The sequence below is a fragment of the Caloenas nicobarica genome, chromosome 2 (genome assembly GCF_036013445.1).
Source record: "Caloenas nicobarica isolate bCalNic1 chromosome 2, bCalNic1.hap1, whole genome shotgun sequence".
NCBI classification, from domain to species: Eukaryota; Metazoa; Chordata; class Aves; order Columbiformes; family Columbidae; genus Caloenas; species Caloenas nicobarica.
Genome location: NC_088246.1, coordinates 164,924,791 through 164,950,161, shown reverse-complemented (window position 1 = coordinate 164,950,161; position 25,371 = coordinate 164,924,791). Strand labels below are relative to the sequence as shown.

At 60.4% G+C, this 25,371-nt stretch overlaps 1 protein-coding gene across 2 annotated transcripts in view; it reads right to left on the bottom strand.

Moving 5' to 3' along the window:
* Nucleotides 1-25,371, bottom strand: part of MROH1 (maestro heat like repeat family member 1) — a 65,295-nt gene that overhangs the window by 21,063 nt on the left and 18,861 nt on the right. The window contains exons 13-34 of one of the 2 annotated variants that reach the window (XM_065627373.1): nucleotides 24,941-25,060; nucleotides 21,344-21,454; nucleotides 20,372-20,516; nucleotides 20,235-20,275; nucleotides 19,533-19,674; nucleotides 18,675-18,727; nucleotides 18,062-18,169; nucleotides 16,588-16,707; nucleotides 15,250-15,372; nucleotides 13,697-13,843; nucleotides 13,535-13,561; nucleotides 12,084-12,206; nucleotides 11,854-11,933; nucleotides 10,619-10,754; nucleotides 8,567-8,662; nucleotides 7,990-8,094; nucleotides 7,442-7,577; nucleotides 6,366-6,478; nucleotides 5,343-5,495; nucleotides 2,644-2,798; nucleotides 1,505-1,670; nucleotides 523-719 (exon numbers count right to left, since the gene is read on the bottom strand). In XM_065627373.1, coding sequence (XP_065483445.1) covers nucleotides 523-719; nucleotides 1,505-1,670; nucleotides 2,644-2,798; nucleotides 5,343-5,495; nucleotides 6,366-6,478; nucleotides 7,442-7,577; nucleotides 7,990-8,094; nucleotides 8,567-8,662; nucleotides 10,619-10,754; nucleotides 11,854-11,933; nucleotides 12,084-12,206; nucleotides 13,535-13,561; nucleotides 13,697-13,843; nucleotides 15,250-15,372; nucleotides 16,588-16,707; nucleotides 18,062-18,169; nucleotides 18,675-18,727; nucleotides 19,533-19,674; nucleotides 20,235-20,275; nucleotides 20,372-20,516; nucleotides 21,344-21,454; nucleotides 24,941-25,060 — 2,597 coding nt within the window. The remainder of the gene's footprint in view (nucleotides 1-522; nucleotides 720-1,504; nucleotides 1,671-2,643; nucleotides 2,799-5,342; nucleotides 5,496-6,365; nucleotides 6,479-7,441; nucleotides 7,578-7,989; nucleotides 8,095-8,566; nucleotides 8,663-10,618; nucleotides 10,755-11,853; nucleotides 11,934-12,083; nucleotides 12,207-13,534; nucleotides 13,562-13,696; nucleotides 13,844-15,249; nucleotides 15,373-16,587; nucleotides 16,708-18,061; nucleotides 18,170-18,674; nucleotides 18,728-19,532; nucleotides 19,675-20,234; nucleotides 20,276-20,371; nucleotides 20,517-21,343; nucleotides 21,455-24,940; nucleotides 25,061-25,371) is intronic. The other variant, XM_065627375.1, reaches the window with a different exon arrangement.

The window sequence follows — 25,371 nt, the reverse complement described above, 5'->3', positions numbered from 1 at the left end:
ATCGCGGCACAGCTGTTCGCTCAACGGGCAGCAATTTGGTGTGACTGAGACGCAATGAAACCGAAAAGTTTGCTCTTTCCAGCTTCCCCTCCTCATCCTTCACCGAAAGGGAGCCGTCCTCCCTCCCCAAAAAAGCTCCTCCGCCCCCGCCGTGCCCACGAGCCCCAGGGGACCCCGCAAGAGAGCCAGCCAGGATTTTTCGGGAGGCTGCGGCAATAACCCAACCCCGCAGGGCTCTGGCACCGGGGCTGACCGAGCTCATCTTGCGCTGCGCCTGATTTAATGCTTCCCAATTTGGAGATTGTGTTCTGCAGAAGAAAACACACCAAAAAAAAAAAAAAAAAAAAAAACCCAAACCAACCCAACGCCGAGCTCAAACCGCAGCAGAGGTCAGGCCATAGTCCCGAAGGCGCTACGGTTACTATCACGGGTGTCGTTCCCCGGCGCGCGCCACTGCGTTTGCACCGGCAACGCGTTGCACGTGGCATCGGGAGCGTCCCCCCCGCGCCGGCCGTGCCGTACCTGGCGGGGTGGAGGCTGCGGGCGGCCGAGCCGAGGCTGCTGCTCCTCCTCTCCCTGCTCTGCAGGCTCTTCGGTAGCTGAACACCCACGGTGCAGCTGACGCGCAGCAGGAGAGTCACAAACAGCGGCGGGTAGAGCCCCAGCACCGCTGCCCCAGACTCCGGAGCAGACATGATCTCATACAGAGCACATGTGGCCTGGAGAGAGAGCGAACGCGCGGGAGAAGAGGATTAGGAGGGGATCTCCCACACCACGCTGAGATAGCTGTTAGTAAATAACCCAGCCAGGCAGCCAGAGGGCTTTGGTTTTTTTTCTTTTTACTCCTTCCTGCAACAGAGTCTAACAAAGCATCGGCGTAACCCCCCGTATCCCACCCGCGGCCCCAGCGGAGCAACAGCTGCTCCTCGGAAAGCCGGGGAGGTTGGAAGCGTGTACCTGGGGAAGGGGAGCAGATCCAAGAGCTTGGGTTTTATGGGCAGGAAGACAACACACACACACACACAGAGCCCTATTCCGGCCAATTTAAAAAGCCGTAATTACAGCGCACAGTCTAGAGGGGTGTTAAAACCGGAGCGGGGAGGGGAGGAGGGTTCGCTTTCAGGGCGGCTGATTCTCTACCATCTGCATTTGGTCCTTCAGAGGAGGAGGAAATTTTCACAGCTGCTTTCCTGCTTAGAAAGCTGCCAAGCTGGGTTTATTTTTTTTCTGAAGGGATAAAAACGCAAAGTGCTCTCCCTTGAGGACGGACACCTGAGAGGCTTTTTATGAGCCGGTGGATTAGCTCTAATAGGCGTTACACAGCGATGCGTTATTTCCAGAGCTCATGCCTGGCACGAAGCCCTGAGGGCCAAGGAAATGAATAAAAGCCCTTCCAGGTGTGGGTGTGGGGCACGGCGTCCCCGCTGGGCCGGGGATGGGACAGGGACACTTACGGCCAGGGGCAGAGGGGTGGGGACGGGGACACGGGGACAGGGACACTTACGGCCAGGGGCAGAGGGGTGGCGATGCGCTCGGAGCCGCTGCCCAGCAGGAAGCTCTTGCTCTCCTTGTACGGGACGTCTCGGTTCACCTTCTCCAGGAGCTGCTCCAGGATCTGCGAGGTGAGGGTGGGCTCGCTGGCCAGGGACCTCCACATGGCGCACGTGTGGCTGGAGGAGAGGAGAGGAGGGACAGGAGATGCTTTGGTACCGGCTGCCAGCTTTAAAACACCCCCACGGCAAAGTGTCGGTCCCTTCCCCGCGCCGGGGAGCACCTGAGTCACGCCACCCACCAACATGGGATGAACGGACCTTCAAAGGTCACCTGGTCCAACCTCAGGGACATCGGCACCAGCTCAGGTTGCTCGGAGTCCCGTCCAGCCTGGCCTGGGATGTCTCCAGGGTCGGTTCATCCACCACCTCTCTGGCCAACCTGGGCCAGGCTCTCACCACCCGCAGGGGCAACAATTTCTTCCTTATGTCCAGCCTGAATCTCCCTCCTTTGGTTTAAAACCATCACCCCTTGTCCTGTCAAGGGAGAACATCTCTGCAACTGCCTGAAAAGAGCTTGGAGCCAGGGGGGTCGGGCTCTGCTCCCCAGGAACAAGCGCCAGGACCAGAGGAAACGGCCTCAAGTTGCGCCAGGGGAGGTTGAGGTTGGATCTGGGGACCAATTTCTTCCCCAAAGGGCTGTGGGGCATTGGAACAGGCTGCCCAGGGCAGTGCTGGAGTCACCATCCCTGGAGGGGTTGGACAGACGGACATGAGGTTCTCAGGGACGTGGGGCAGTGCCAGGGCTGGGGGAACGGCTGGACTCAATCTCGAGGGGCTTTCCCGACCAAAATGATTCTGTGATTCTATGATCCTGTCTGCTCAAGGCTCAGCCCGGGGTCAGCAGCTCTGGGGTAGGTGACCCGCTGCCTAAAGCAGCACCGAGCCCCCAGCCACGCTCAGCTCCCCGGGGTTGGCTTTGCCATCCCCTCCGAGCCCAGCAAACCCCCGAGAGGCAGCGAGCGGCCGTGCCGATCCCTGAGCACGCCAAGGAAACACCAGCAGGGGCCGGTTACTGGGGTTAAGCAGGCGAAAGCTTTTCCGCAGCTCAGGTGAAAGCTGCTGCGGAGCCCGTGCGGGCGGCGGGCAGGACCTGTCGAAGGGCAGCGCGCTGCTCAGCAGGCTGGACACCACCAGGCTCTTGTGCTGGGCCGCCAAGATGTAAACCGTCTGCTGGGCCGCCTTGCGCACGTGCTCCTCGTCCACCTCCTCCAGCTTGCCGTGGATGATGCTCATGATGTCGGGCACCTGAGGGGAGAGGAGATGGGGCAGCCGGGTGAGTGCTGAGAGCTTGGGGTCACCGTCCGACAGCACACGCGGGTCCCGTCCCCTTGGTCGCGGGTGAAGCGCTGTCAGAGGACAACACGGGTGGGCAGAGCATCAGGCAGCGTGGCGTATGGGGACGTGTCCCTGCTCAGCACGCAGAACCACAGAGCTCCAGGGAAGCCAAGGATCCGTCCCCACTCGGGGGACAGCAGAATGTGCGGGGCGTCCCAGGGGAATGGGGACCTTCTTGTGGCCAGGAAGGGCAATGGGACCTGGGGGGATTAGGAGGGGGTGGTCAGTAGGTCAGAGAGGTTCTCCTGCCCCTCTGCTCTGCCCTGGGGAGACCTCATCTGGAATATTGTGTCCGGTTCTGGGCCCCTCAGCTCCAGCAGGACAGGGAACTGCTGGAGAGAGTCCAGCGCAGCCACCAAGATGCTGGAGGGAGTGGAGCATCTCCCGTGTGAGGAAAGGCTGAGGAGCTGGGGCTCTGAGCTGGAGAAGAGGAGACTGAGGGCTGACTCATTCATGGGGATCAATATGGAAAGGGGCAGTGTCAGGAGGATGGAGCCAGGCTCTTCTGGGTGACAGCCAGTGACAGGACAAGGGGCAATGGGTGCAAACTGGAACACAGGAGGTTCCACTTGAATATGAGAAGAAACTTGTTCCCGGTGAGGGTGCCAGAGCCTGGCCCAGGCTGCCCAGGGAGGTTGTGGAGTCTCCTTCTCTGCAGACATTCCAACCCGCCTGGACACCTTCTGTGTAACCTCAGCTGGGTGTTCCTGCTCCGGCGGGGGGTTGCACTGGATGAGCTCCCGAGGTCCCTTCAACCCCTGACATCCTGGGACCCTGTGTGACCTGGCAAGGACACCTGCCACCCCCGAGCCGTGGCCCCGGCGCGGAACTGGCGCTAAGCCCCGGCCTCGACACGGGGGCAGCGAGAGGGGCTCGGCAAGCTGAACGCGGGGAGACACCTCGGCACTGGCTGCGAGCTGTAAAACGCGCGTTAAGACCAAGAGGAAGTTCAGGCGCAGACCAGGCCTGGCAGCAAATTCCCGAGATTAAGCGCAGAGCAGGCGAGCGCTCCGGCCCCAGCTGCGCTCGGCTCTGCCGCCGACCCCGGGGCTTAGCATCGGTTCAGGTTTCAGGATCTGGGCTGGGCTGGAGCTGAGCAAAAGGTGAGTCACGTCAGTTGGAGCAGCCCCATGTAGGAGAGAAGCTCCTAGGTAGCGAGCAGGACTTCTTAGCAGGAGCTCTAGCGCAAAAGAGAGTCCAAGGAGTAGCTGGAGAGCCAGTGTTTCCAATTACCGCCGGAGAAAGGGAGAGCTCAGCCCTAAAGGTAGTGGATTAGACAAAAAACCCTTCTGCATCCAGCACCTCTAAGCCCTGCGAGCATCCAGACCGGCTTCCCAGCCAGGAGCCTGCGCTCCCCCGGAGCTCACAAAGGTTTCGCAGGCAGCCTGAGCCCGTTCTGGTAAAGTGAGCTTGTCCCTGAACTCCTCAACCCGCCACGGAGCCAGCGCGGAGCCGCGCTCCGAGCAGCCGCCTCCTGGCGCAGCACAGCCTGCCCCGCGGCCAGGAGGACAGAGCGCGTGTGCCCATGGGAAAGGAGACATAGACCCCAAAAGCTTCAGTGCAAACGTTCCCCTGGCCAGAAATGCAACAGGTGACAGAGAGTCCCCTGAGAGAGGGGTGAAATGTCTCCTTTCTTCTTTGGACCAGCACTGGGGTGGCCAGCGGGACCAGGGCCGTGACCGTCCTGTGCTGGGCTCTGGGGAGGCCAAACCGCGAGTCCTGGGGGCAGCTCTGGGCCCCTCATGCCAAGAAAGGCCTTGAGGTGCTGGAGCGAGCTGGGAGAAGGGAACGGAGCTGGTGAGGGGCTGGAGCACAAGGGTGATGGGAGCGGCTGAGGGAGCTGGGGGTTCAGCTGGAGAACAGGAGCTGAGGGGAGACCTTCTGATCTCTGACCTGCCTGAAAGGAGCTTGGAGCCAGGGGGGTCGGGCTCTGCTCCCCAGGAACAAGCGCCAGGACCAGAGGAAACGGCCTCAAGTTGCGCCAGGGGAGGTTGAGGTTGGATCTGGGGAACAATTTCTTCCCCAAAGGGCTGTGGGGCATTGGAACAGGCTGCCCAGGGCAGTGCTGGAGTCACCATCCTGGAGGGGCTGGACAGACGGACATGAGGTTCTCAGGACACGGGTTAGTGCCTGGGTCGGGTTATGGTTGGACTTGATGATCTTAAAGGTCTTTTCCAACCAAAATGATTTGATGATTCCATCAGGGCTGGATCCCTCCCTGTGCTGGGCATCCCGCTCTTGCCCAGCCTTTGCCCTCACTGGAGCATCCCCGCCTGCACCAGAGGAACCCATCACCCCACCAAACCACCCGCTGGAGCTGCAAGTGGGAATTTATCAAGGTACACACGTGGGGAGAAGGGGCAGCAGCAGGACCGGGCTGGAGCTGCGTTTGTGCCGCGGGGGCAGCGCCGAGCCCAACGGCAGCAGTTTTACCTTCTCCTGCAGCAGTTTTACCTTCTCCTGCAGCACAGCCCCGCGCTCCTTGAGCAGGGAGTTGATCATGACGGTGGCTGCTCGGGAGCAGTTCTTGTCGGGGTCCGCCAGCCCCTCGAACATGGCGAGCAGGAGGCTCATCAGCTGCTCCGGGGGGACGCGCTTCCCGATCACCTGCGGGGAGGGCGAGCGGAGTCAAGCGTGGTGTTTTTGTCACTCCCTGAAGAGCGGGGTCCCTACGAGGACACCGGCAGAGCCTGGACCAAGGGCCCCAGCTGCAGGATGTCATTGCCCGGCTCAGCGTCCTGCGGGAGCATCAGCCAGGAGCCCAAATCGGTGGTGACGGAGGGGACAAGGGCCAGGCCACAGCCCCGAGGGTGGCCGGCTAACCCGGGGCTCTCTTGGGATGGGCTGGGACAACACAACGAAGCCATTAACCCCACTCTGGCCACCACCCAGCAGCTGGGAAGATGCTCCCTCACACCTCAACACGCTCTCCAGACCTGAGGGTGGAAAAAGCTGCTCAGTGCAGGAACAATGAGCTCTAGAGCCACCACATGTGGGGAACGGCAGCTTTTCCAGGACAAAAAGATACCACCGGCTTCTCTACAGCTCCAAGTCCTCCTGGAGCAACGCTTGCATGGCAAATGGCCATCAAAGAGGAGTTTGGCTCCCACAAGAGCAGAGTGCTGGGGGCTGAAGGGTTTGGGCTGCGTGTCAGAACCCTCAACGGTGGCACCGAGTGACAGCCCAGCCGGGGACGAGTCCCTGCCGGTGTCACCGCACCCAGGGCATCTGCACAGGTGTCCTTGTGCCCAAAGCGGGGACCAGCAGCTTCCCCATAGGGGTGAGACGCTCTGAGCATCCCTGACCAGGCCAGGAGAGTTCTCCAGCCGGAGAAGACTCCGGCGGTTGTTTCCCAGTGCCACACTGGGGCTCCCCAGCAGCGACCAGCCTGCGAGCTGCTCGGAACAGACAACGCATCGAGTCCCGTGCAGGTCTCGCTCCTCAGCTCCAGCACCCAGGACTTGCCCTGCACCTTACCATGGCGATGTTGGTGCAGGTGTGGAACAGAACGGTGAAGTCGGGCTCCTCCAGGCCTTTCTTCAGAGCTTTCAACCCCTCCACCATCTCATCTCGGTGGTCCCGGGCGAAACCTGGGGCCAGAGGGAGCATTCAGTGAGCAGCATCCCTCACGTTTTACCCCTACGTGCCGCACAGAGCTGGGTTGGACTTGCGAGCTGGCCCAGCTGTCAGGAAGGAGCCAAGAAACCAAAGGTGCTGCCCAGGGCCAGAAGCGATTGCTCTGCGAGGAGCCGCGCTGCTCTGGAGAACAGGACCCCAAGTCCTCTCCGGGCTTTGTCGGGCTGTGCTTTTCTCAAAGCCTCTGCTCAGGCTGTTGGAAGGGGAGGACTGACCTCTCCTGGAGAGAGGAGGAATTCCAGGCTGAATACAGCTCAGAAACCTGCGCTCAACACCTTGGGAGAACCTCCAACACCCAACCTATGTTCTACACCAGCCCCACTCCTGCTGCAAACCGCGTCTGCAGGTCACTCCTGCAGGATCGTGCACACGGAGGGATCGTAGAATCACAGATGGTTTGGGTTGGAGGGACCTTAAAGCCCATCCAGTCCAACCTTGGGGACATTGTCACTAGCTCAGGTTGCTCAGAGCCCCGTCCAGCCTGGCCTGGGATGTCTCCAGGGATGGTTCATCCACCACCTCTCTGGCCAACCTGGGCCAGGCTCTCACCACCCTCAGCGTGACAAATTTCTTCTTTATATCTCATCTAAATCTCTGCTCTCTCAGTTTAAAACCATCACCCCTTGTCCTATCGCAACAGGCCCTGCTGAAAAGTCTGTCCCCATTTTTCTGATAAGCCACCTTTAAATATTGAGAGGCCACACTAAGGTCTCCCCGCAGCTTCTCCTCCCCAGGCTGAACCCCCAACTCTCTCAGCCTTTCTCCCTCCTGAGCTGTTCCAGCCCTCAGACAATTTTTGTGGCTCCTCTGGCTCCGCTGGGGTCTGGATGGGACGGGCACCCCCGACCGTACAATAGGGGGTTCCCACTGCTGGCCCCCAACCCCCTCCAGCACCCAAACCCCCGTCCAGCACCCACCTTCATAGCAGAGCTGGATGTAGAGCAGGGAGTAGACGCAGTCGATGGCGTGTTGGCGAACGCTGGCCAGGGAGTCCGAGCAGCGCGGGGAGAAGAGAGCGATGAGGACGCCCAGGTTGTAGAAGGGGATGACAGTCTGCAGGGGTGACAAACACAGGGGACACTCACGAGGAGAGCTCGGGGCCACGAGGACAGCATTTCCCTGCCACCATGAACCTTCCCTTGCAGTGAAAGTTCATGTTGGATCTGGGGAACAATTTCTTCCCCAAAGGGCTGTGGGGCATTGGAACAGGCTGCCCAGGGCAGTGCTGGAGTCACCATCCCTGGAGGGGTTGGACAGATGGACATGAGGTTCTCAGGGACAGGGGGCAGTGCCAGGGGTGGGTTATGCTTGGACTCGATGATCTGGAGGGCCTTTTCCAACCAAAACGATTCTGTGATTTTATGAAACCACCCTGGCACCCCTGTGGGCAGGGACGTGCATGTGAGCCCCAGCAAGGCAAACAGCATCAGGAAGAACGAGACGCCCGAGCGCCGGGTTCACTTACGCTGACTTTCAGCTTGCTCAGGTAGAAGTCCAGCAAGGCGGCACTGACCTCCACCGCCCGCTGCCGCTCGTGCTCCTTGTTCGACTTGATCCAGGGGCCTAAATGCTGCAGGGGAAAAGCGTCAGGAGGGAGAATCGTAGAATCGTAGAATCATAGAGGGGAGCAGCAGCTCGGCGGCTTTGCCGGGTGTCCTTCGGGCCGTGGCGCACACGTGGGCTGCAGGAACACTGTCCCTGTCCCAACCAGCTTCTCCTGGCTCATCCGCAGGACAAGGCTGGGGCTCTGCCTCCTGGGGAGGCTGTGGGGATGTTCCCCGCACCACACACTGCCCACCATCCTCGGGCACAGCGACAATCGCCTGCGTCCTCCCCTGGAGACCTCGTCCCAGCCGGGGCAGCTGTGCCGCGTGCCCGGTGCGAGCAGGAGCGGGGCCAGGGGCCCACTGGCCCTCCCGGCCCGTGGAGAAGCGAGGACCAGCGTTACCAACTCCCGCTCTGGCTCCAAAGCCGCCTTGTCATCTCTGGGGTCACCTCGGCTTCCCCGCTTCTCCCCGAAGAGCCCCCCCAAAGCCACTCACCGCAAACATGTCCTGCAGCCCGTGGGGGGTCAGGTTCCTCTGCAGGAGGCTCTTCAGCAGGTCTTTCAGGGCACTGATGGTGTCGCCGTACAGCACCTGAGGGGGAAACGGGGATCGCAGGGGCTGCACCGCGTCCCGGAGAGCCGGCCCAGAGGGTGACATAGAATCATAGAGTGTCCTGAGCTGGAAGGACCCACAGGATCATCGGTTCCAGCTCCTGTCCCTGCACAGGACGCCCCACAGGTCACCCCGTGGGTCTGAGGACGTTGTCCAGTCTCTTCTTGAACACTGTCAGGTTGGGGCCGGGACACCTCCCTGGGGAGCCTGTGCCAGAGCTCGCTCTCTGCACCCGATCTCGGTGTGCAGGAGCATTGGGTGCCCAGCTGCACCCACTTCCAGCCTAGCGGGAAAACCCAGTTCGCAAAATCCAGCTTCACTGGAAGCGCCGGGCACCGGTGGGAGCCAGCGGAGCAGTGGCCGTGACCTGCGCCGGTGCCAGGAGCTGCCCAGAGCCTGGTGCACCAGCACAGACACTTCGGCGCTGGGTTTCCAGAAGGAAATTCGGTCCTTCTCCCACCTGGGGATCAATTCCAGGCAGCCCAGGCTGAATGAGCCCTTTGAATATGCTCACAGTTTCCTTCCAGGACTTATTTTGGTATAAACCTCCCTCAAAATAAAAACTACAAAGCTTCATAGGATGGAAGGGAAAGGGAAAAAAGGTTATTAATTCAACTTTTGGGCCAGCTGCCTGCAAACGTCCCGGCCGTGGCCGCGGCAGCGCGGCGATGCACTGGAGCACGGGCTGCTCCGCAGCCACCCGGCAGCTGCAACAACTTCATTAGCGCCGTGTTATTTTCATTCATTAAGCACTCGACCGCAGCCGAGAAGCAGCTGCAGCCTTTCAAAAGCCGGTTATGTAAAGGCCCCTTCTACCCCGCAGGGTTTCCAGGATCATTTGATTTTTTCCCCTGAAGGGAGTTCGTGCTCTTATTAGCAGCGTTTGGGCTTGCTGATAAGCTCATCTTTTCTCACTTGCTATCAGCGCACAGAAGGGCCAGGCGTTTTTCGGGAGATAAGTGAGCGGGGGAAGCGATGCAGCTCGTCCCCGAGGTGAATCACAAACACGCTTTTCCCACGGCTGAGCCGCTGCCGGGGAGACGCCGCGGCCACGGGACCCGACGGCTCACGGCACTGTCAAAAAACATCTGTGCTGCCCCAAAAGCGACATCCCTGAGCAGCTGTGACCGCAGAACAAAGCCCTGTCACGCTGACACGTCGCAATGTCAGCTCTGCATCAGCTTCGTGCTGCTAGTGCCAAGTCCGGGCAGGGGTCCGGGCAGCACCGGCCGCTCCCTGCCCACCTCATGGAATAACAGATGGTTTGGGTTGGAGGGACATTAGAGATCATCCAGTGCCCCCCCTGCCATGAGCGGGGACATCGGCACCAGCTCAGGTTGCTCAGAGCCCCGTCCAGCCTGGCCTGGGATGTCTCCAGGGATGGTTCAGCCACCACCTCTCTGGCCAACCTGGGCCAGGCTCTCACCACCCTCAGCGTGACAAATTTCTTCTTTATATCCAGCCTGAATCTCCCCCCTTTAGTTTAAAACCATCACCCCTTGTCCTATCGCAACAGGCCCTGCTAAAAAGTCTGTCCCCATCTTATCAGCCTCTTTAAATTTCAAAAGGCCACACTAAGGTCTCCCTGGAGCTTCTCCTCCCCAGGCTGAACCCCCAGCTGTCTCAGCCTTTCTCCCCAGAGCTGTTCAGCCCTCGGCCCATTCCCGTGTCCCTCCTCTGTCCCGCTCCCACAGCTCCGTGTCTGGCTGGTGCCGGGAGCCCAGAGCTGGACGCAGAGCTCAGGGCTCAGGACACGGGGGCACAGGGGCAGGATCCCCCCCAGTGCTGCTCACATTGCTCCAGGTGCAGCCCAAGATGCCATCAGCTTTCTGGGCTGCCAGCGCATGTTGCCGGCTTGTGTCCCACCTCTCACCCTCCAGGACCCCCAAGCCCTTCTCGGCAGGGCTGCTCCCAGCCCCGGCGCTGGCTCCGCACCTCCCTGTGCCCGGCGTCGCCTCCGTCCTCGTCCCTGTCCCTCGCCGGCTCCAGCGGCGGCAGGGCCAGCACGCTGCCCAGGCAGGTGTCCAGCAGCTCCGTCCTGTCCGGGTCACCCAGGTGTGGCTCCAGGAACCTGGTCCCAGGTTAAGGAAGCAACGCGGATGCATTGATCGCTACGGGAACACCTGTAAGCTGGGAATGGGGGATTTAATACATGTTCCTGCTGGCTTGAGTCCATACTAAGTGTCACCGGTTTAATGGGAAGCGGGCAGAGTGTTCCCAGTATCTGTGTCAGGAGCTGGGACGTGCTGAAGTATTTTTAACTGGATCTCGAAAGTCATCTGGTGTAACTGAGAGCACAGCGCCCTTGGCTCTGGTGCATACGAGGAATATTCACTGCAGAGCTCAACAAGAACAGTGACCAAGAGGTTGGGGAGGCGCAGCCGTGCCAACCCAACCATCCCCTTCCACCGTGGCGAGAATCTTGGAATCACTTTGGTTGGAAAAGCCCCTCAAGGTCACAGAGTCCAACCATTAACCCATCCCTGGCACTAACCCGTGTGCCTGAGAACCTCATCTCAGCGTCTGTCCAACCCCTCCAGGGATGGTGACTCCAGCACTGCCCTGGGCAGCCTGTTCCAATGCCCCACAGCCCTTTGGGGAAGAAATCGTTCCCCAGATCCAACCTCAACCTCCTCCAGCCCCTCACCAGCTCCGTTCCCTTCTCTCAACTCGCTCCAGCACCTCAAGGCCTTTCTTGGCGTGAGGGGCCCAGAACAGCCCCCAGGATTCGCGGTTCGGCCTCCCCAGAGCCCAGCACAGGGACGGTCACGGCCCTGGTCCCGCTGGCCACACCAGTGCTGGTACCAGCCAGGACCCGGTGGCCTCTTGGCCACCTGGGCACACGCTGGCTCATGTTCCGCCACTGTCACCAACACCCCCAGGTCCTTTTCTTCCCAGCCATTCTTCCCTGAGCCTGGAGCATTCATGGGGTTGTTGTGACCCCAGTGCAGGACCCGGCACTTGGCCCTGGTGACCCTCAGACAAGTGGCCTCAGCGCATCGATCCAGCCGGTCCAGCACAGCGCTGTTACCACCCCCGCCGAGGGAGAACACCTCGGCTCTGCCGTCAGACCCACACAGCAACCTGGGGAGCAGGGTCAGGCTCTGTGGGCACAGCAGCTCCAGTGAGCACAGCCCTGCGAGCGGCTTTTCCGCAGGGATGAAGGATACACCAGGTACGTGCAGGTGATCATTGCCCGCTGGCGAACCGGCGTCCGCATCGTCTCCAGCGGTTCTGCTTTGATGAACTCCTGGAAGGCAGAACAAGTGATGGTTACAGTCCTGCTCACACCCAGACCCAGCTCTGGAGACGGACCAGCCACCCCCGTGCCCAACTGGGAACCTTCCTGCTGTCCCCCAGACCAGCCCCAGGCCAAGCCACCCCCAGGCCTTGCTCTTACCACCATCTGGGCCACCAGCTCGGCTTTGCGGGAGAAGACGAAGTCCCCACACTTGGCACCATTGTAGATGGCTTGGCTGATCATGCAGATGCTCCGGATGAGGCACAACTTCAGGGTCAGGTCCTGCGAGCAGAACCCAGGGTGAGAAGTGAAGACCAGGCTTAGGACACGACCAGAACTCACCATCCCGCCCAATGCTGCTGTTCCTCCAGGACAACTGGTGCTCAGGCTGAGCTCGACAGCCTGGCCTGTGCCGGCAGCAGCGCGTGGGCTCAGCGCTCTGCTCTGTGTCCATGTCAGAGGCTCCCTGGTGACCGGGGAGCACAGGGGACCCTGTCCCTACTGTCACAGACCAGCTGGAGCTCCCTGGCAGGACACAGGATGAGGATAGTCCTGCCAGGGTCGGCTCCTCTGCGTGGAGGCAGCACCCTGAGCCATTCCTCCTGCGCAGCTCGGGGTCTGGGACAGGGGACACGGGGCCGAGAGGAGGCACCAGCCCTCCCTGGGAGCCGGTGGCTCCGCAGTGGTGACCACAGCCCCACGGAGGAGGTGGACCCGCTCGTCAGGCTGCCGGCTCGTCAGGATGGCAAGGGGGATAATGACCTTCAGGCCTATTCACGTCCCCGAAACGGGGCCCCTCGCCCCATTCAACATGCTCCCCCGGTCCCAGCCCTCACTCCCCACTTCAGGTGAGATCCCCAGGACGGCTGAGGGACCAGAAATGGTTTGAGCGAGCAGGTCCCAGCTCGGGGACCAGAGATGCTCTGCAGAAGCTGTTAGTGCCAGCGGGAGCCCAGAAGGAAAACACATTAGTGGAACCCAGAGCAGGAGTCCTTGGCCTGACAGTTCACTTTGACAAACGCCATTTGTCTTGTTCAGCCTCAAAAAACCGACAAATTTCAAAACACAGCCCCTCGTTGCTCCCCAGGACAGTAACCTGGCTTTTAATATCTGCCCCTTTGAATGATTGTTCCGGGGGGAAGCAGGATAATTAGTTTAGTGGATTAGAGCCGAGTGGTGAGTTTGTTCCCCAGCAAAGCGCGTGGGCGAGACCCGGGGATCCCAATTGTGCCGCGACAGAGCCCTGAGCAGCAACCCCGGTCCTCTTCATCTCGCCACGAGTGCCAACCCAAAGCAGCTCACACCCTCCTGGGGACGGCTCTGAGCTCCACTGTGGGAAGCCAAGGCAGCTGTGGGCAGCTCAGCAATTCACCTACAGCTCCTCCCTGCCAGAAAGGCATTTTTCGCTTCCCTTTGCTGTGAATTTTGGCACTTTCAGGCAACAGTTTGAGCCTGGAGGACGCGGCTGGGGAGCTCAGAGCGGCTCTCCTGGTCCCCAGGTGTTGCTGTGGGCAGAGCAGGGGCTGCTCGGGGGGAACCCAGAGCGAGAGGCGGACAGAGAGAGCAGGACAGAGCAGAGAGGAGCTCAGGTTTAACGCCTCACACTGTACCTTGGTTTCTACCTTTATTCCCAGAACCTGAACGAGTGAAAAAACAAGACACATTAGCAATGCAGGAGTGAGGAGACTCCACAGGGAATGACCTTGTGGGGGTCTCAGCACCCAGAGCAGCCTGGCTGCCCCACGGGAGGCCGGGGGGGCCCAGCAGCTCACCTTAGTGTTAAAGTACTGGAAGATGTTCTTGAGGATGTCTGCTTCGATCCTGGACAGCACCAGCTCCTTGGGCGCGTACATGGCTACGTAGCCGTAGCACAGGATGAGGGTGCTCTTGATTTTCTCCACTTCGTTGTCACTACGGTCCTGTTGGAGCAGATGAGGATGTTAACGGGAGGAACAGCAGGGAAGCTAACGGGGGAACAGTGGGGGAGCCAGGGCTGGTTCTTCTTCTGGAAGGGAACGGAGCTGGTGAGGGGCTGGAGCACAAGGGTGATGGGAGCGGCTGAGGGAGCTGGGGGTTCAGCTGGAGAACAGGAGCTGAGGGGAGACCTTCTGATCTCTGACCTGCCTGAAAGGAGCTTGGAGCCAGGGGGGTCGGGCTCTGCTCCCCAGGAACAAGCGCCAGGAGCAGAGGAAACGGCCTCAAGTTGCGCCAGGGGAGGTTGAGGTTGGATCTGGGGAACAATTTCTTCCCCAAAGGGCTGTGGGGCATTGGAACAGGCTGCCCAGGGCAGTGCTGGAGTCACCATCCCTGGAGGCGTTTAAAACACACAGAGATGATGTTCTCAGGGACAGGGGGTAGTGCCAGGGTAGGGTAATGGTTGGACTCGGTGACCTTGAGGGGCTCTTCCAACCAAAACAATTCTGTGATTCCCAGGTCTCACAAGGACATGAGGGCCCCTCCAAGCGTGTTTTGGACCTTCGCTTCCCTTCCTTTTGGTGCTGGCAGCGACCTCCGGAGCCCTGACGGAGCATCGGGCGTCCGATCACGCGCTGTTTGTGCAGCATGACTCTGCCCAAGGCACCAGCCCCGTTTGCCATCAAGCGTTACCTGTTTGACATGCTGGGAAGCACCCAAGACCCAGCCCAGCCACGTTAACCAGGTAAATTGCTGGTTAATTAACATGCTAGAAATCAGCATCCACTGGCCATTAACCAGTGCTGCTAAAGGCTTCGCCCACGCCATCCCAGGTTCACGGCCAATCCCTTGTACTACGGCTGAGGGACTGGGTAGCACAAGAGCTCCTTGGCCCAGCTCCGGGCACCCTCTTGCTGTGGGCTGAGCTCTGTTCTGTGCCCCCCCAGCACCAATCCTGCCCCTCAGACACCAGACTGGGAATTAAACCAGCCGCCTGGGGCAGAAAATTTGCGGAAAGGCTTTTGCTGCCAGTGCTCGGGGCACAAAACACCCCTGACTCCTGGGTGCACAGGGGACCGCTGTCAGCACCCACACGCGTGACAGCCAAACCGCGCCAGGGTCCCCCGACCGATGCAGGAGGCAAGTTCTGGCTGACTCAAGCCCACCCAGCGAGCAAACAGCTTCAGGGGGACGTGAGCCCGCAAGGCTGGGAGCGAGGCGGGGATTCCAGCAGCCCCCGACACCAGGAGCAGCTCCCCGGGGACATGGGGGTGTCCCAGGCCCGGGCCAAACACCCTGAGTGGGACATGAACTCCTTTCCGCGGTGGCTCCAGCACACGCCGCAGCTGAAGAAGCCGGCGCGAGGCTTTTGCTGCCGGCTGCGCCGCGGCGGGGGCCCCTCGGCTCTTACCTTGAAGATACTGAACAGCCCCACGGATTTCTTGAAGACATCAGACTTAACAAAATCTTCCAGCTTGGCCAGGGTTTCCTCCAGGTGATTTATTGCACAGATCCCAAAGCAGGAAGCCAGTCCCTGGAGGAAGCAGAGAAAACACATTAGCAGAAAGCTATTAATTCCCCAGCCCCAGCTGACACTTAAAACAAGCCTGTTTATTGGTTTTAATTCCCAGCACCTGAGCCGTGCCAAGCTGGGTCAGCCCTGGCAGCCAGCCCTCCCCTCTCCTGGCCAGGGACGTGTCCCCAGGGGACAGAGGACACAACAACGCTGTCCTTGTCTGGGTGACAGGCTGGGACACGGCTCCAGAGGAGCCGCGGGCTCAGCGCAGACAAGACACACAGAAGTCAGCTGCTCTGCGGGAAACGGGAGCCCGGTCTGGAAGCGAGAGCAAAGCCGAGCTTAGCAGGTCCTGCCTCTCTGCCCAGCCTCCGGGAGGTCCGGCGAGCCGGGCTGAGACTCCATAAACAGTTTATTCAAGAGCAGCCCTGGATGGAGCTGCGTAAGCTGGAGCCAAGCCAGGCAGCGAGCTCGTGTTTGCACGGAACGGCGGAGCAACGCGGGGCAGCGGCACCGCCAAGCGCGGCGTCTGCTCCGCCGAGTTCAAAGGGAAACCAGGGCATGAGTCAGGCCAGGCCGAGCTTAACCCCAACCTCAGCTCCAGGGTAGAGAAGGAGGGTTTGGGCTGGTGGTGAAGCAAATGCTGCAAAGCATCCACAAGCAGATGAGTTTTCAGCAGGGCCTGTTGCGACAGGCCAAGGGGTGATGGTTTCACACTCAAGGAGGGAGATTCAGGCTGGACATGAGGAAGGAATTGTTGGCCCTGAGGGTGATGGGCCCAGGTTGGCCAGAGAGGTGGTGGCTGAACCATCCCTGGAGACATCCCAGGCCAGGCTGGACGGGGCTCTGAGCAACCTGAGCTGGTGCAGATGTCCCTGCTCATGGCAGGGGGGGCACTGGGGGAGCTTTAAGGGCCCTTCAACCCAAACCATCTGTGATTCTATGATTTCCCTGCGGCAGCAGCTCCATCAGCTCACTTAGGGCTGGGAAACAGCACCTGTCCCAGTCTGGGGCCACACGTCACTTAAAACAGTGTCCCAAGGCCCCCAGCCATTGGGTTGCTGCGGGTGGGCTCTCTCCATTTCCCTGGGCTCATTCACCCTACAACCCGTTCTCCAGGAGGTTCAAGCCCAGCCCAGACGTGGTGGGACCAGAAAAGAGAGGTCCAGCGTGGCGGGCCTGCTCCCCTGGTCTGTCAGGATGGCCCTCGGGATGTTGGGCACAACTCCTCACCTCCCTTTCCACCTCCTCGTGGTATCTGGCCATTTCCAGGAGCTCCTGGAGCTGCTTTTGCACGAGGTCTTTGCTGGCACACGCCCCGAGCGTCGTCCCGATGCATTTGTACAGGAAATTCTGGAAGAGCAAGAGGAACGTCACCGCCCCGTGACACCGCTCGGAGGCAGGCTGAGCTGGAACACGCAGAAATTACTCCTCGCAGCACACGGGAGCCTCACGCCCAAATGCAAAGGTGCACATAGAGCCCGGCCCTGAGCAGCTGGGACACTGGGAGCACTGGGACAGACGTCCCATGGCAGAGCAGCGCTCGGTCCAAGGAACAGCCAGGCGCCCTCAGCTAAGCCTGATCAGCGGCTCAGGGTCCAAATACACCCTTAATCTCGGAAGGGCTCTGAGCCAGGAACAGGTCTAACCAAACCCTCGCTCCTGCCCAGGGACAAACAAAGTCACCGCAACATAGGGAGCACCGGGACAGATTGCCCAGCGGTGCCTCCGCCAAGCCGGGCTCAGCCCCGGCTGCTCCTACCCCTGCACAAACACCCCATCCCCAAGGAGACCCCATCCCCAAGGAGACCCCAACCCCAAGGAGACCCCAACCCCAAGGAGACCCCATCCCCAAGGAGACCCCATCCCCAAGGAGATCCCATCCTGATGGAGACCCCATTCCAGTGGAGACCCCATCCCCAAGGAGACCCCAACCCCAAGGAGACCCCATCCCTCCTGACCCAACACCGCAAGATCCTCCACGTCCTCTGCTCCCCAGCCCAGGGGTGACCCCTCGCAGCCCACCCGGCACCAGTGCTGTCACAAACCGGGTCACTTGGTTCCTCCCCTTCCCCACCAGAGAGCTCTGCGCCTGGTTCAGCTTGTTTCTCACTCAGCTCAATTACAGACCCACTCACAGCAGGTGTTAACACAAGCTGCAGGGACCACAAGTTGGGTCCCAATAGCACAAACAGAGCAACGCGGCCCGGTCAGGGCCTCTCTAGCCAGCGATGTGGCCATGGACTGGGAAGTATTTCAATTTTCAAGCCTGCCCAGACACCTCACCAACCTCCTGCTATTTCTCCTTCCCTCCTGGAGAGGAGAAGGCTCTGGGGAGACCTTCTTGGGGCCTTTCAATATTTAAAGAGGCTTATGAGAAAGATGGGGACAGAATGTTCAGCAGGGCCTGATGTGGCAGGACAAGGGGTGATGGTTTTAAACTCAAGGAGGGAGATTCAGGCTGGATATCAGAATGTTTTGTCCCTGAGGGTGGCGAGAGCCTGGCCCAGGTTGGCCAGAGAGGTGGTGGCTGAACCATCCCTGGAGACATCCCAGGCCAGGCTGGACGGGGCTCTGAGCAACCTGAGCTGGTGCCGATGTCCCTGCTCATGGCAGGGGGGGCACTGGGGGAGCTGGGAAGGTCCTTCCAACCCAAACCGTCTGTGATTCTAACGCCCCTTTCCTGGCACCACGCCGTTGGCATCACCTTCTCTGTTGGGACGCCGTTGTAGCTGCTCAGCTGCCGGCACATCTCGGTGACGAAATGGCAAATCCAGGTGTTGTCAGAAACGACCGCCAGCGTCTCCCGGAGGAACTGTGGGAGGAAGAACCGTCAGCGGCCAACAGACCTGGTCCCGGCTGCGCCTGTAGCCTCAGCCGGGGGGCAATAAATAAACCACGGGGGATGTTGTGTGACCTGTGCCCAGAGCCTTGTCCCCACCAAGTGACGCCCCAGATGGCTGTGGGAGGCTGCCCACCCCCCAGCGCAGATCCTGCAAGCTCACAGCCCCAGAAATGTGCGTTTTTCCTCAGGGTTGGGTCTCTCCCAGGATAAACTGCACCCAGGTAACACGGCCATCGTCAGAGGAGCGGGACGAGCTTCGACCGCTTCTCCGTGCCCTATTTCAAGGCTCTGCAATTAAACGGGGAGCCCCCCCGGGACCGCTGTTCTCTGACCCACCAGCATGCCTGAAAACTCATTTTTAACCTTCCCTGAGAGTTGTGACCTGCATCTCCACTCCCGAAGTGAGAAGTCAAAGCAGCACAACAAGGAATGACCCCCCACCGCCCCGCGGTCCCCCCGGCACCGGGACCCTCACCAGCAGCAGCTTCTCCTCCCACTCCTTCTGGGACAGCGGCTTCTCCGTGTTCTCTAGGAAAAAGCAGAAGGTTCACACCAGCTTCTGGTCCTCACTGGACAACACACAAGGGACAGACCCCTCCTCAAAAAATTCTTCACTGAATTAGGAAAATGAGGAAAAAATTCTTCCCAAAAGAAGGGCTGTTGGGCACTGGAACAGGCTGCCCAGGGCAGTGCTGGAGTCACCATCCCTGGAGGGGTTGGACAGACGGACATGAGGTTCTCAGGGACATGGGGCAGTGCTAGAGTTGGGTTAGGTTATGGTTGGACTCGATGATCCTGAGGATCTCTTCCAACTGAAATGATTCTATGATTCTACTAAATGCTGTGTGTCCTGCAGTGGACACAGTGGGGCTAATGTGAGGCACACAGGCACTCCTGGTAGGAATTAGCGACACCAGGGTGATTAAAGTCATTAATAAAATAGGAAATGACACTTCTGAGAGCTACAATGTACTGAGAGTCATCAAGTTGCGCCAGGGGAGGTTGAGGTTGGATCTGGGGAACAATTTCTTCCCCAAAGGGCTGTGGGGCATTGGAACAGGCTGCCCAGGGCAGTGCTGGAGTCGCCATCCCTGGAGGGGTTGAAAAGGCGTTTAGATGAGGTTCTCAGGGACAGGGGTTAGTGCCAGGGGTGGGTTATGGTTGGATTGATGATCTAGAGGGGCTCTTCCACCCAAAATGATTCTATAACTCTATCAGGCTTTTGGGCAGCACCCCACTCTGTCCTTGGACACCCCGAAATGCCTGGGCACACACAGTCCAGCTCGGAGTAGGTGATTCCCGCAGCTGCTCCTGAGCAGAAGCCCCTTCCCACCTTCTATGTGCTCCACCAGCAGAGGGACCTTCTTGCTCCAGAGCTGCTCCAGCGCGGGGTGGACGCTGCAGCGCAACACGCTCAGCAGGCGCAGGGCGGCCGCTCCTCGCCCGTCTCCCACGTACGGCTGGGACGACACAACCTGCAGGGTTGGGGACAGAACAAAGGGTGTTAGCACAGAGAAAGTCCTTTGCAGGCTGCAGGTCAGAAAATATGAAACAAAAAAGCCCAGGAATGCAATGCTGGGAGGCGATGGATCTCTACACTCAGTGAAAACACAGCTTCATCTTGTAGGTCCAGCTCGATAGAGAAATGTGGTCAGGGGGTGTCTCTCCTGGGCGAAGAGGAGGAAACCCAGGTTCCCGAGGCTGAGGAGCAGCTTCCCAGAGCCCTGTGAGCACACCTGGGGCTCTGCAGCGCCGCACGCTCCTCGTACACGGCCCCGGGTGTCCCGAGGGACCCTGAGCTGTCCCAACCCACACGGAGCTGCTCCGGCGTGCAGAGGGGACAGGGACGCACCGACCGAGAGCTGGTGCTGGGTACGGGAACCCCTGCAAGCAGCAGCGAGGTGGGACGGGGTGTCACCCTGCCCGTGCGCTGGGACAGGCTCCTCTTGGGCCATCGGGGACAGGGGACAGAGGGAACTTCCATCGGACCTGCCGGTGACCAGAGAAGGAAGAGCTCTGCCTGCAGGTCACTCACCAGCAGCCGCGTCGTTAGAGCGTGGGGCGAAGGCAGATTTGCTGGAAAAAGAAGGGAAAAAAGCGTAAAACAGCATCTCCCAGGGAGCAGCCCAGCGACTGCCAAGCTCCCACAGCCCCACGGCTGCCGGTACTGACCGTTCAGGTCGTAACGGATGAGGGACGCGTTGTCTCCCTCCTCTTGCTTCTTCACGGCCAGATGCAGGAGGCTCTTGCAGAGCGGGGTCAGGGCGTTGGTGAAGGGGATGGGGGTGACAAACTCCAGCAGGTACGGCCACAGGACCTGCAGGGAGAGGGGAGATGGCGGCACCCGGCTGCGGGACGGAGACATCGGGACAGAGGAGCGGATGGGGGAGATGCCGGGTCAAACGCATTTTGATGATGGCGAAAATCCCCGAGTTCCCCTAACCAGAGGGGAGAGGTGTCCACTGCCTGTGCTCAATGTCTGCAGCCCCGGGTGTTCCCTTTCATGGAATCATCAAATAGTTTGGGTTGCAGGGCCCTTCCGAGCTCCCCCAGTGCCCCCCCTGCCATGAGCAGGGACATCGGCACCAGCTCAGGTTGCTCAGAGCCCCGTCCAGCCTGGCCTGGGATGTCCCCAGGGATGGTTCAGCCACCACCTCTCTGGCCAACCTGGGCCAGGCTCTCACCACCCTCAGCGTGACAAATTTCTTCTCTATATCCAGCCTGAATCTCCCTCCTTTAGTTTAAAACCATCACCCCTTGTCCTATCACAACAGGCCCTGCTAAAAAGTCTGTTCCCATCTTTCTCATTGGCCCCTTTTAAGTCCGGAAAGGCCACACTAAGGTCTCCCTGGAGCTTCTCCTCCCCAGGCTGAACCCCCAGCTGTCTCAGCCTTTCTCCCCAGAGCTGTTCAGCCCTCGACCCATTCCCGTGTCCCTCTTCTGTCCCGCTCCGACAGCTCCACATCTGTCTTCACTGATATTTCCAGCACCACCACCTCGCTCCAGCCTCAGAGATGCCCACAGGGAGGGTACACACAGGTCCTTGGGACAACAGCTTCCAACCCAAACCTCTGCCCTGCTCGTGGAAGCAAGGGGATGGTGACAGTAGCTCCTACAAGGGCAGGGATGACTGCGCAGACTCACGTTGTTCATCCTGTCCACAGTCGTGCTGAGCAGAAAGAGCGTATTGACGCTGATGCTCCGGACACCGTCGCTCGTGAGGTCATCGGCGTCCGCGGGCTGTTTTTTGGGTTGCTGGAGGAGAGGGGAAGCGCAGGTCAGTGCGGAGGAAGCCGAAGCCATCGGGATGACACATCTGGCAAAGGGCACCCCAGAAGGAGGGGACAGAACCCCAAAACCTCCTGCTTCATGGCCCATCACCAGCTCGTGCTCCAGCTCTACCCATGGAGCTCGGAAGGGCTGCAGAGACCCCGCAGCACAAACCATCGCCTGGCTCCGCTCTGAGGGGACAGGGTTGTGCCCAAGGGTGGGTTGGGTTGTGCCCAAGGGTGGGTTGGGTTCAGCCCAAGGGTGGGTTGGGTTGAGCCCAAGGGTGGATTGGGTTGAGCCCAAGGGTGGGTTGGGTTGAGCCCAAGGGTGGGTTGGGTTGTGCCCAAGGGTGGGTTAGGTTGAGCCCAAGGGTGGGTTAGGTTGAGCCCAAGGGTGGGCTGAGTTGTGCCCAAGGTTGGGCTGGGTTGAGCCCAAGGTTGGGCTGGGTTGAGCCCAAGGATGGGTTGAGGTGTACCCAAGAGTGGGTTCAGCCCAAGGTTAGGTTGGGTTGAGTTGTGCCCAAGGTTGGGTTGGGTTGAGCCCAAGGATGGATTGGGATATGCCCAAGGTTGGGTTGAGTTGAGCCCAAGGGTGGGTTGGGTTGTCCCCAAGGGTGGGTTGGGTTCAGCCCAAGGGTGGGTTGGGTTGAGCCCAAGGGTGGGTTGGGTTGTGCCCAAGGGTGGGTTGGGTTGTGCCCAAGGGTGGGTTGGCTTGTGCCCAAGGGTGGGTTGGGTTGAGCCCAAGGGTGGGTTGGGTTGAGCCCAAGGGTGAGATGGGTTGTGCCCAAGGGTGGGTTGGGTTGAGCCCAAGGGTGGGTTGAGTTGTGCCTAAGGGTGGGTTAGGTTGAGCCCAAGGGTGGGCTGAGTTGTGCCCAAGGCTGGGCTGGGTTGAGCCCAAGGATGGGTTGGGTTATGCCCAAAGTTGGGTTGAGGTGTGCCCAAGAGTGGGTTCAGCTCAAGGTTATGTTGGGTTGAGCCCAAGGATGGATTGGGATATGCCCAAGGTTGGGTTGAGTTAAGCCCAAGGGTGGGTTGGGTTGTGCCCAAGGGTGGGCTGAGTTGTGCCCAAGGGTGGGTTGGGTTGTGCCCAAGGGTGGGTTGGGTTGTGCCCAAGGGTGGGCTGGGGTTGTGCCCAAGGGTGGGCTGGGTTGTGCCCAAGGGTGGGCTGGGTTGTGCCCAAGGGTGGGCTGAGTTGAGCCCAAGGGTGGGCTGAGTTGTGCCCAAGGGTGGGTTGGGTTCAGCCCAAGGGTGGGTTGGGTTGAGCCCAAGGGTGGGTTGGGTTGTGCCCAAGGGTGGGTTGGCTTGTGCCCAAGGGTGGGTTGAGCCCAAGGGTGGGTTGGATTGTGCCCATGGGTGGGTTGGGTTGAGCCCAAGGGCGGGTTGGGTTGAGCCCAAGGGTGAGATGGGTTGTGCCCAAGGGTGGGTTGGGTTGAGCCCAAGGGTGGGTTGAGTTGTGCCTAAGGGTGGGTTAGGTTGAGCCCAAGGGTGGGCTGAGTTGTGCCCAAGGTTGGGCTGGGTTGAGCCCAAGGATGGGTTGGGTTATGCCCAAAGTTGGGTTGAGGTGTGCCCAAGAGTGGGTTCAGCTCAAGGTTAGGTTGGGTTGAGCCCAAGGATGGATTGGGATATGCCCAAGGTTGGGTTGAGTTAAGCCCAAGGGTGGGTTGGGTTGTGCCCAAGGGTGGGCTGAGTTGTGCCCAAGGGTGGGTTGGGTTGTGCCCAAGGGTGGGCTGGGTTGTGCCCAAGGGTGGGCTGGGTTGTGCCCAAGGTTGGGCTGGGTTGTGCCCAAGGGTGGGCTGAGTTGAGCCCAAGGGTGGGCTGAGTTGTGCCCAAGGGTGGGTTGGGTTCAGCCCAAGGGTGGGTTGGCTTGTGCCCAAGGGTGGGTTGGCTTGTGCCCAAGGGTGGGTTGAGCCCAAGGGTGGGTTGGATTGTGCCCAAGGGTGGGTTGAGCCCAAGGGTGAGATGGGTTGTGCCCAAGGGTGGGTTGGGTTGAGCCCAAGGGTGGGTTGGGTTGTGCCCAAGGGTGGGTTGGGTTGAGCCCAAGGGTGAGATGGGTTGTGCCCAAGGGTGGGTTGGGTTGAGCCCAAGGGTGGGTTGGGTTGTGCCCAAGGGTGAGATGGGTTGTGCCCAAGGGTGGGTTGGGTTGAGCCCAAGGGTGGGTTGCGTTGTGCCCAAGGGTGGGTTGGGTTGAGCCCAAGGTTGGGTTGAGTTGAGCCCAAGGGTGGGTTACGTTGTGCCCAAGGGTGGGTTGCGTTGTGCCCAAGGGTGGGTTGGGTTAAGCCCAAGGGTGGGCTGAGTTGTGCCCAAGGGTGGGCTGAGTTGTGCCCACTGGTGGGTTGGGTTGTGCCCAAGGGTGGGTTGGGTTGAGCCCATGGGTGGGCTGAGTTGTGCCCAAGGGTGGGTTGGGTTGTGCCCATGTCTCTGCAGCCCAGCAGGACAAGCGGGGCTGGAGGCAGCCAGACCCCCACATAAGGAGCTGCCCCCTCCAAGAGGGCACGAGCCTGACCCCAGCTACATAGGGGGCACAGAGCTGGCAGGAGGTGGAGGTCACCCTGTCCTGGCTGGTGGCCTTTGGGCACAGGGACACACAGGGACAGCTGCCCCAACAGCATCTCTCCTGCTCCTGAGGTTTGGAATCATGGAATCATTTTGGTTGGAAAAGCCCCTCAAGGTCACCAAGTCGAACCATTACCCTACCCTGGCACTACCCCCTGTCCCTGAGAACATCATCTATGTGTGTTTTAAACGCCTCCAGGGATGGTGACTCCAGCACTGCCCTGGGCAGCCTGTTCCAATGCCCCACAGCCCTTTGGGGAAGAAATTGTTCCCCAGATCCAACCTCAACCTCCCCTGCCGCAACTTGAGGCCGTTTCCTCTGGTCCTGGCGCTTGTTCCTGGGGAGCAGAGCCCGACCCCCCCTGGCTCCAAGCTCCTTTCAGGCAGGTCAGAGATCAGAAGGTCTCCCCTCAGCTCCTGTTCTCCAGCTGAACCCCCAGCTCCCTCAGCCGCTCCCATCACCCTTGTGCTCCAGCCCCTCACCAGCTCCGTTCCCTTCTCTCAACTCGCTCCAGCACCTCAAGGCCTTTCTTGCCGTGAGGGGCCCAGAACTGCCCCCAGGATTCGCGGTTCGGCCTCCCCAGTGCCCAGCACAGGGACGGTCACGGCCCTGGTCCCGCTGGCCACCCCAGTGCTGGTACCAGCCAGGACCCGGTGGCCTCTTGGCCCCCTGGGCACACGCTGGCTCATGTTCCGCCACTGTCACCAACACCCCCAGGTCCTTTTCTTCCCAGCCATTCTTCCCTGAGCCTGGAGCATTCATGGGGTTGTTGTGACCCGGCACTTGGCCCTGGTGACCCTCAGACAAGTGGCCTCAGCCCATCGATCCAGCCAGTCCAGACCCCTCTGCAGAGCCTTTCTTTGGGGTTTTTCCCGCCCCAGGTACCTTCCTTCAGGGTTTTCCCCAGGACGTGCTCACCGGCTCTGAGGGCAGGGCGCACTGCCGCACCAAGAACTCCACCATGGCCTCGCCGCCGGGCTGCTCCAGGTAGCCGTGGTGAGCCATGGCACTGATCACCTGCACCAGCGCCCGCTTCACCTGCATGGGCAGAGCGGTGGCACCGGCGTCAGGGTGGGGACACTGCAGGGTCCTCCTTACAGCTGCCCCTCACCGCCTCCTCCTCCTCCTCCTCCTCGCAGGGAATGGTTGTTTGGGTTTTACCCAACCCCTCAGCTGGGTTTGGGCTCTGCCAGCAGCAGCTGGACACCGCACAGGACAGCGGGGTCACCTGCCCGAGGCTGTGGGGCTGTCAGAGGGGATGGACAGGACAGCGGGGTCACCTGCCCGAGGCTGTGGGGCTGTCAGAGGGGACGGACAGGACAGCGGGGTCACCTGCCAGAGGCTGTGGG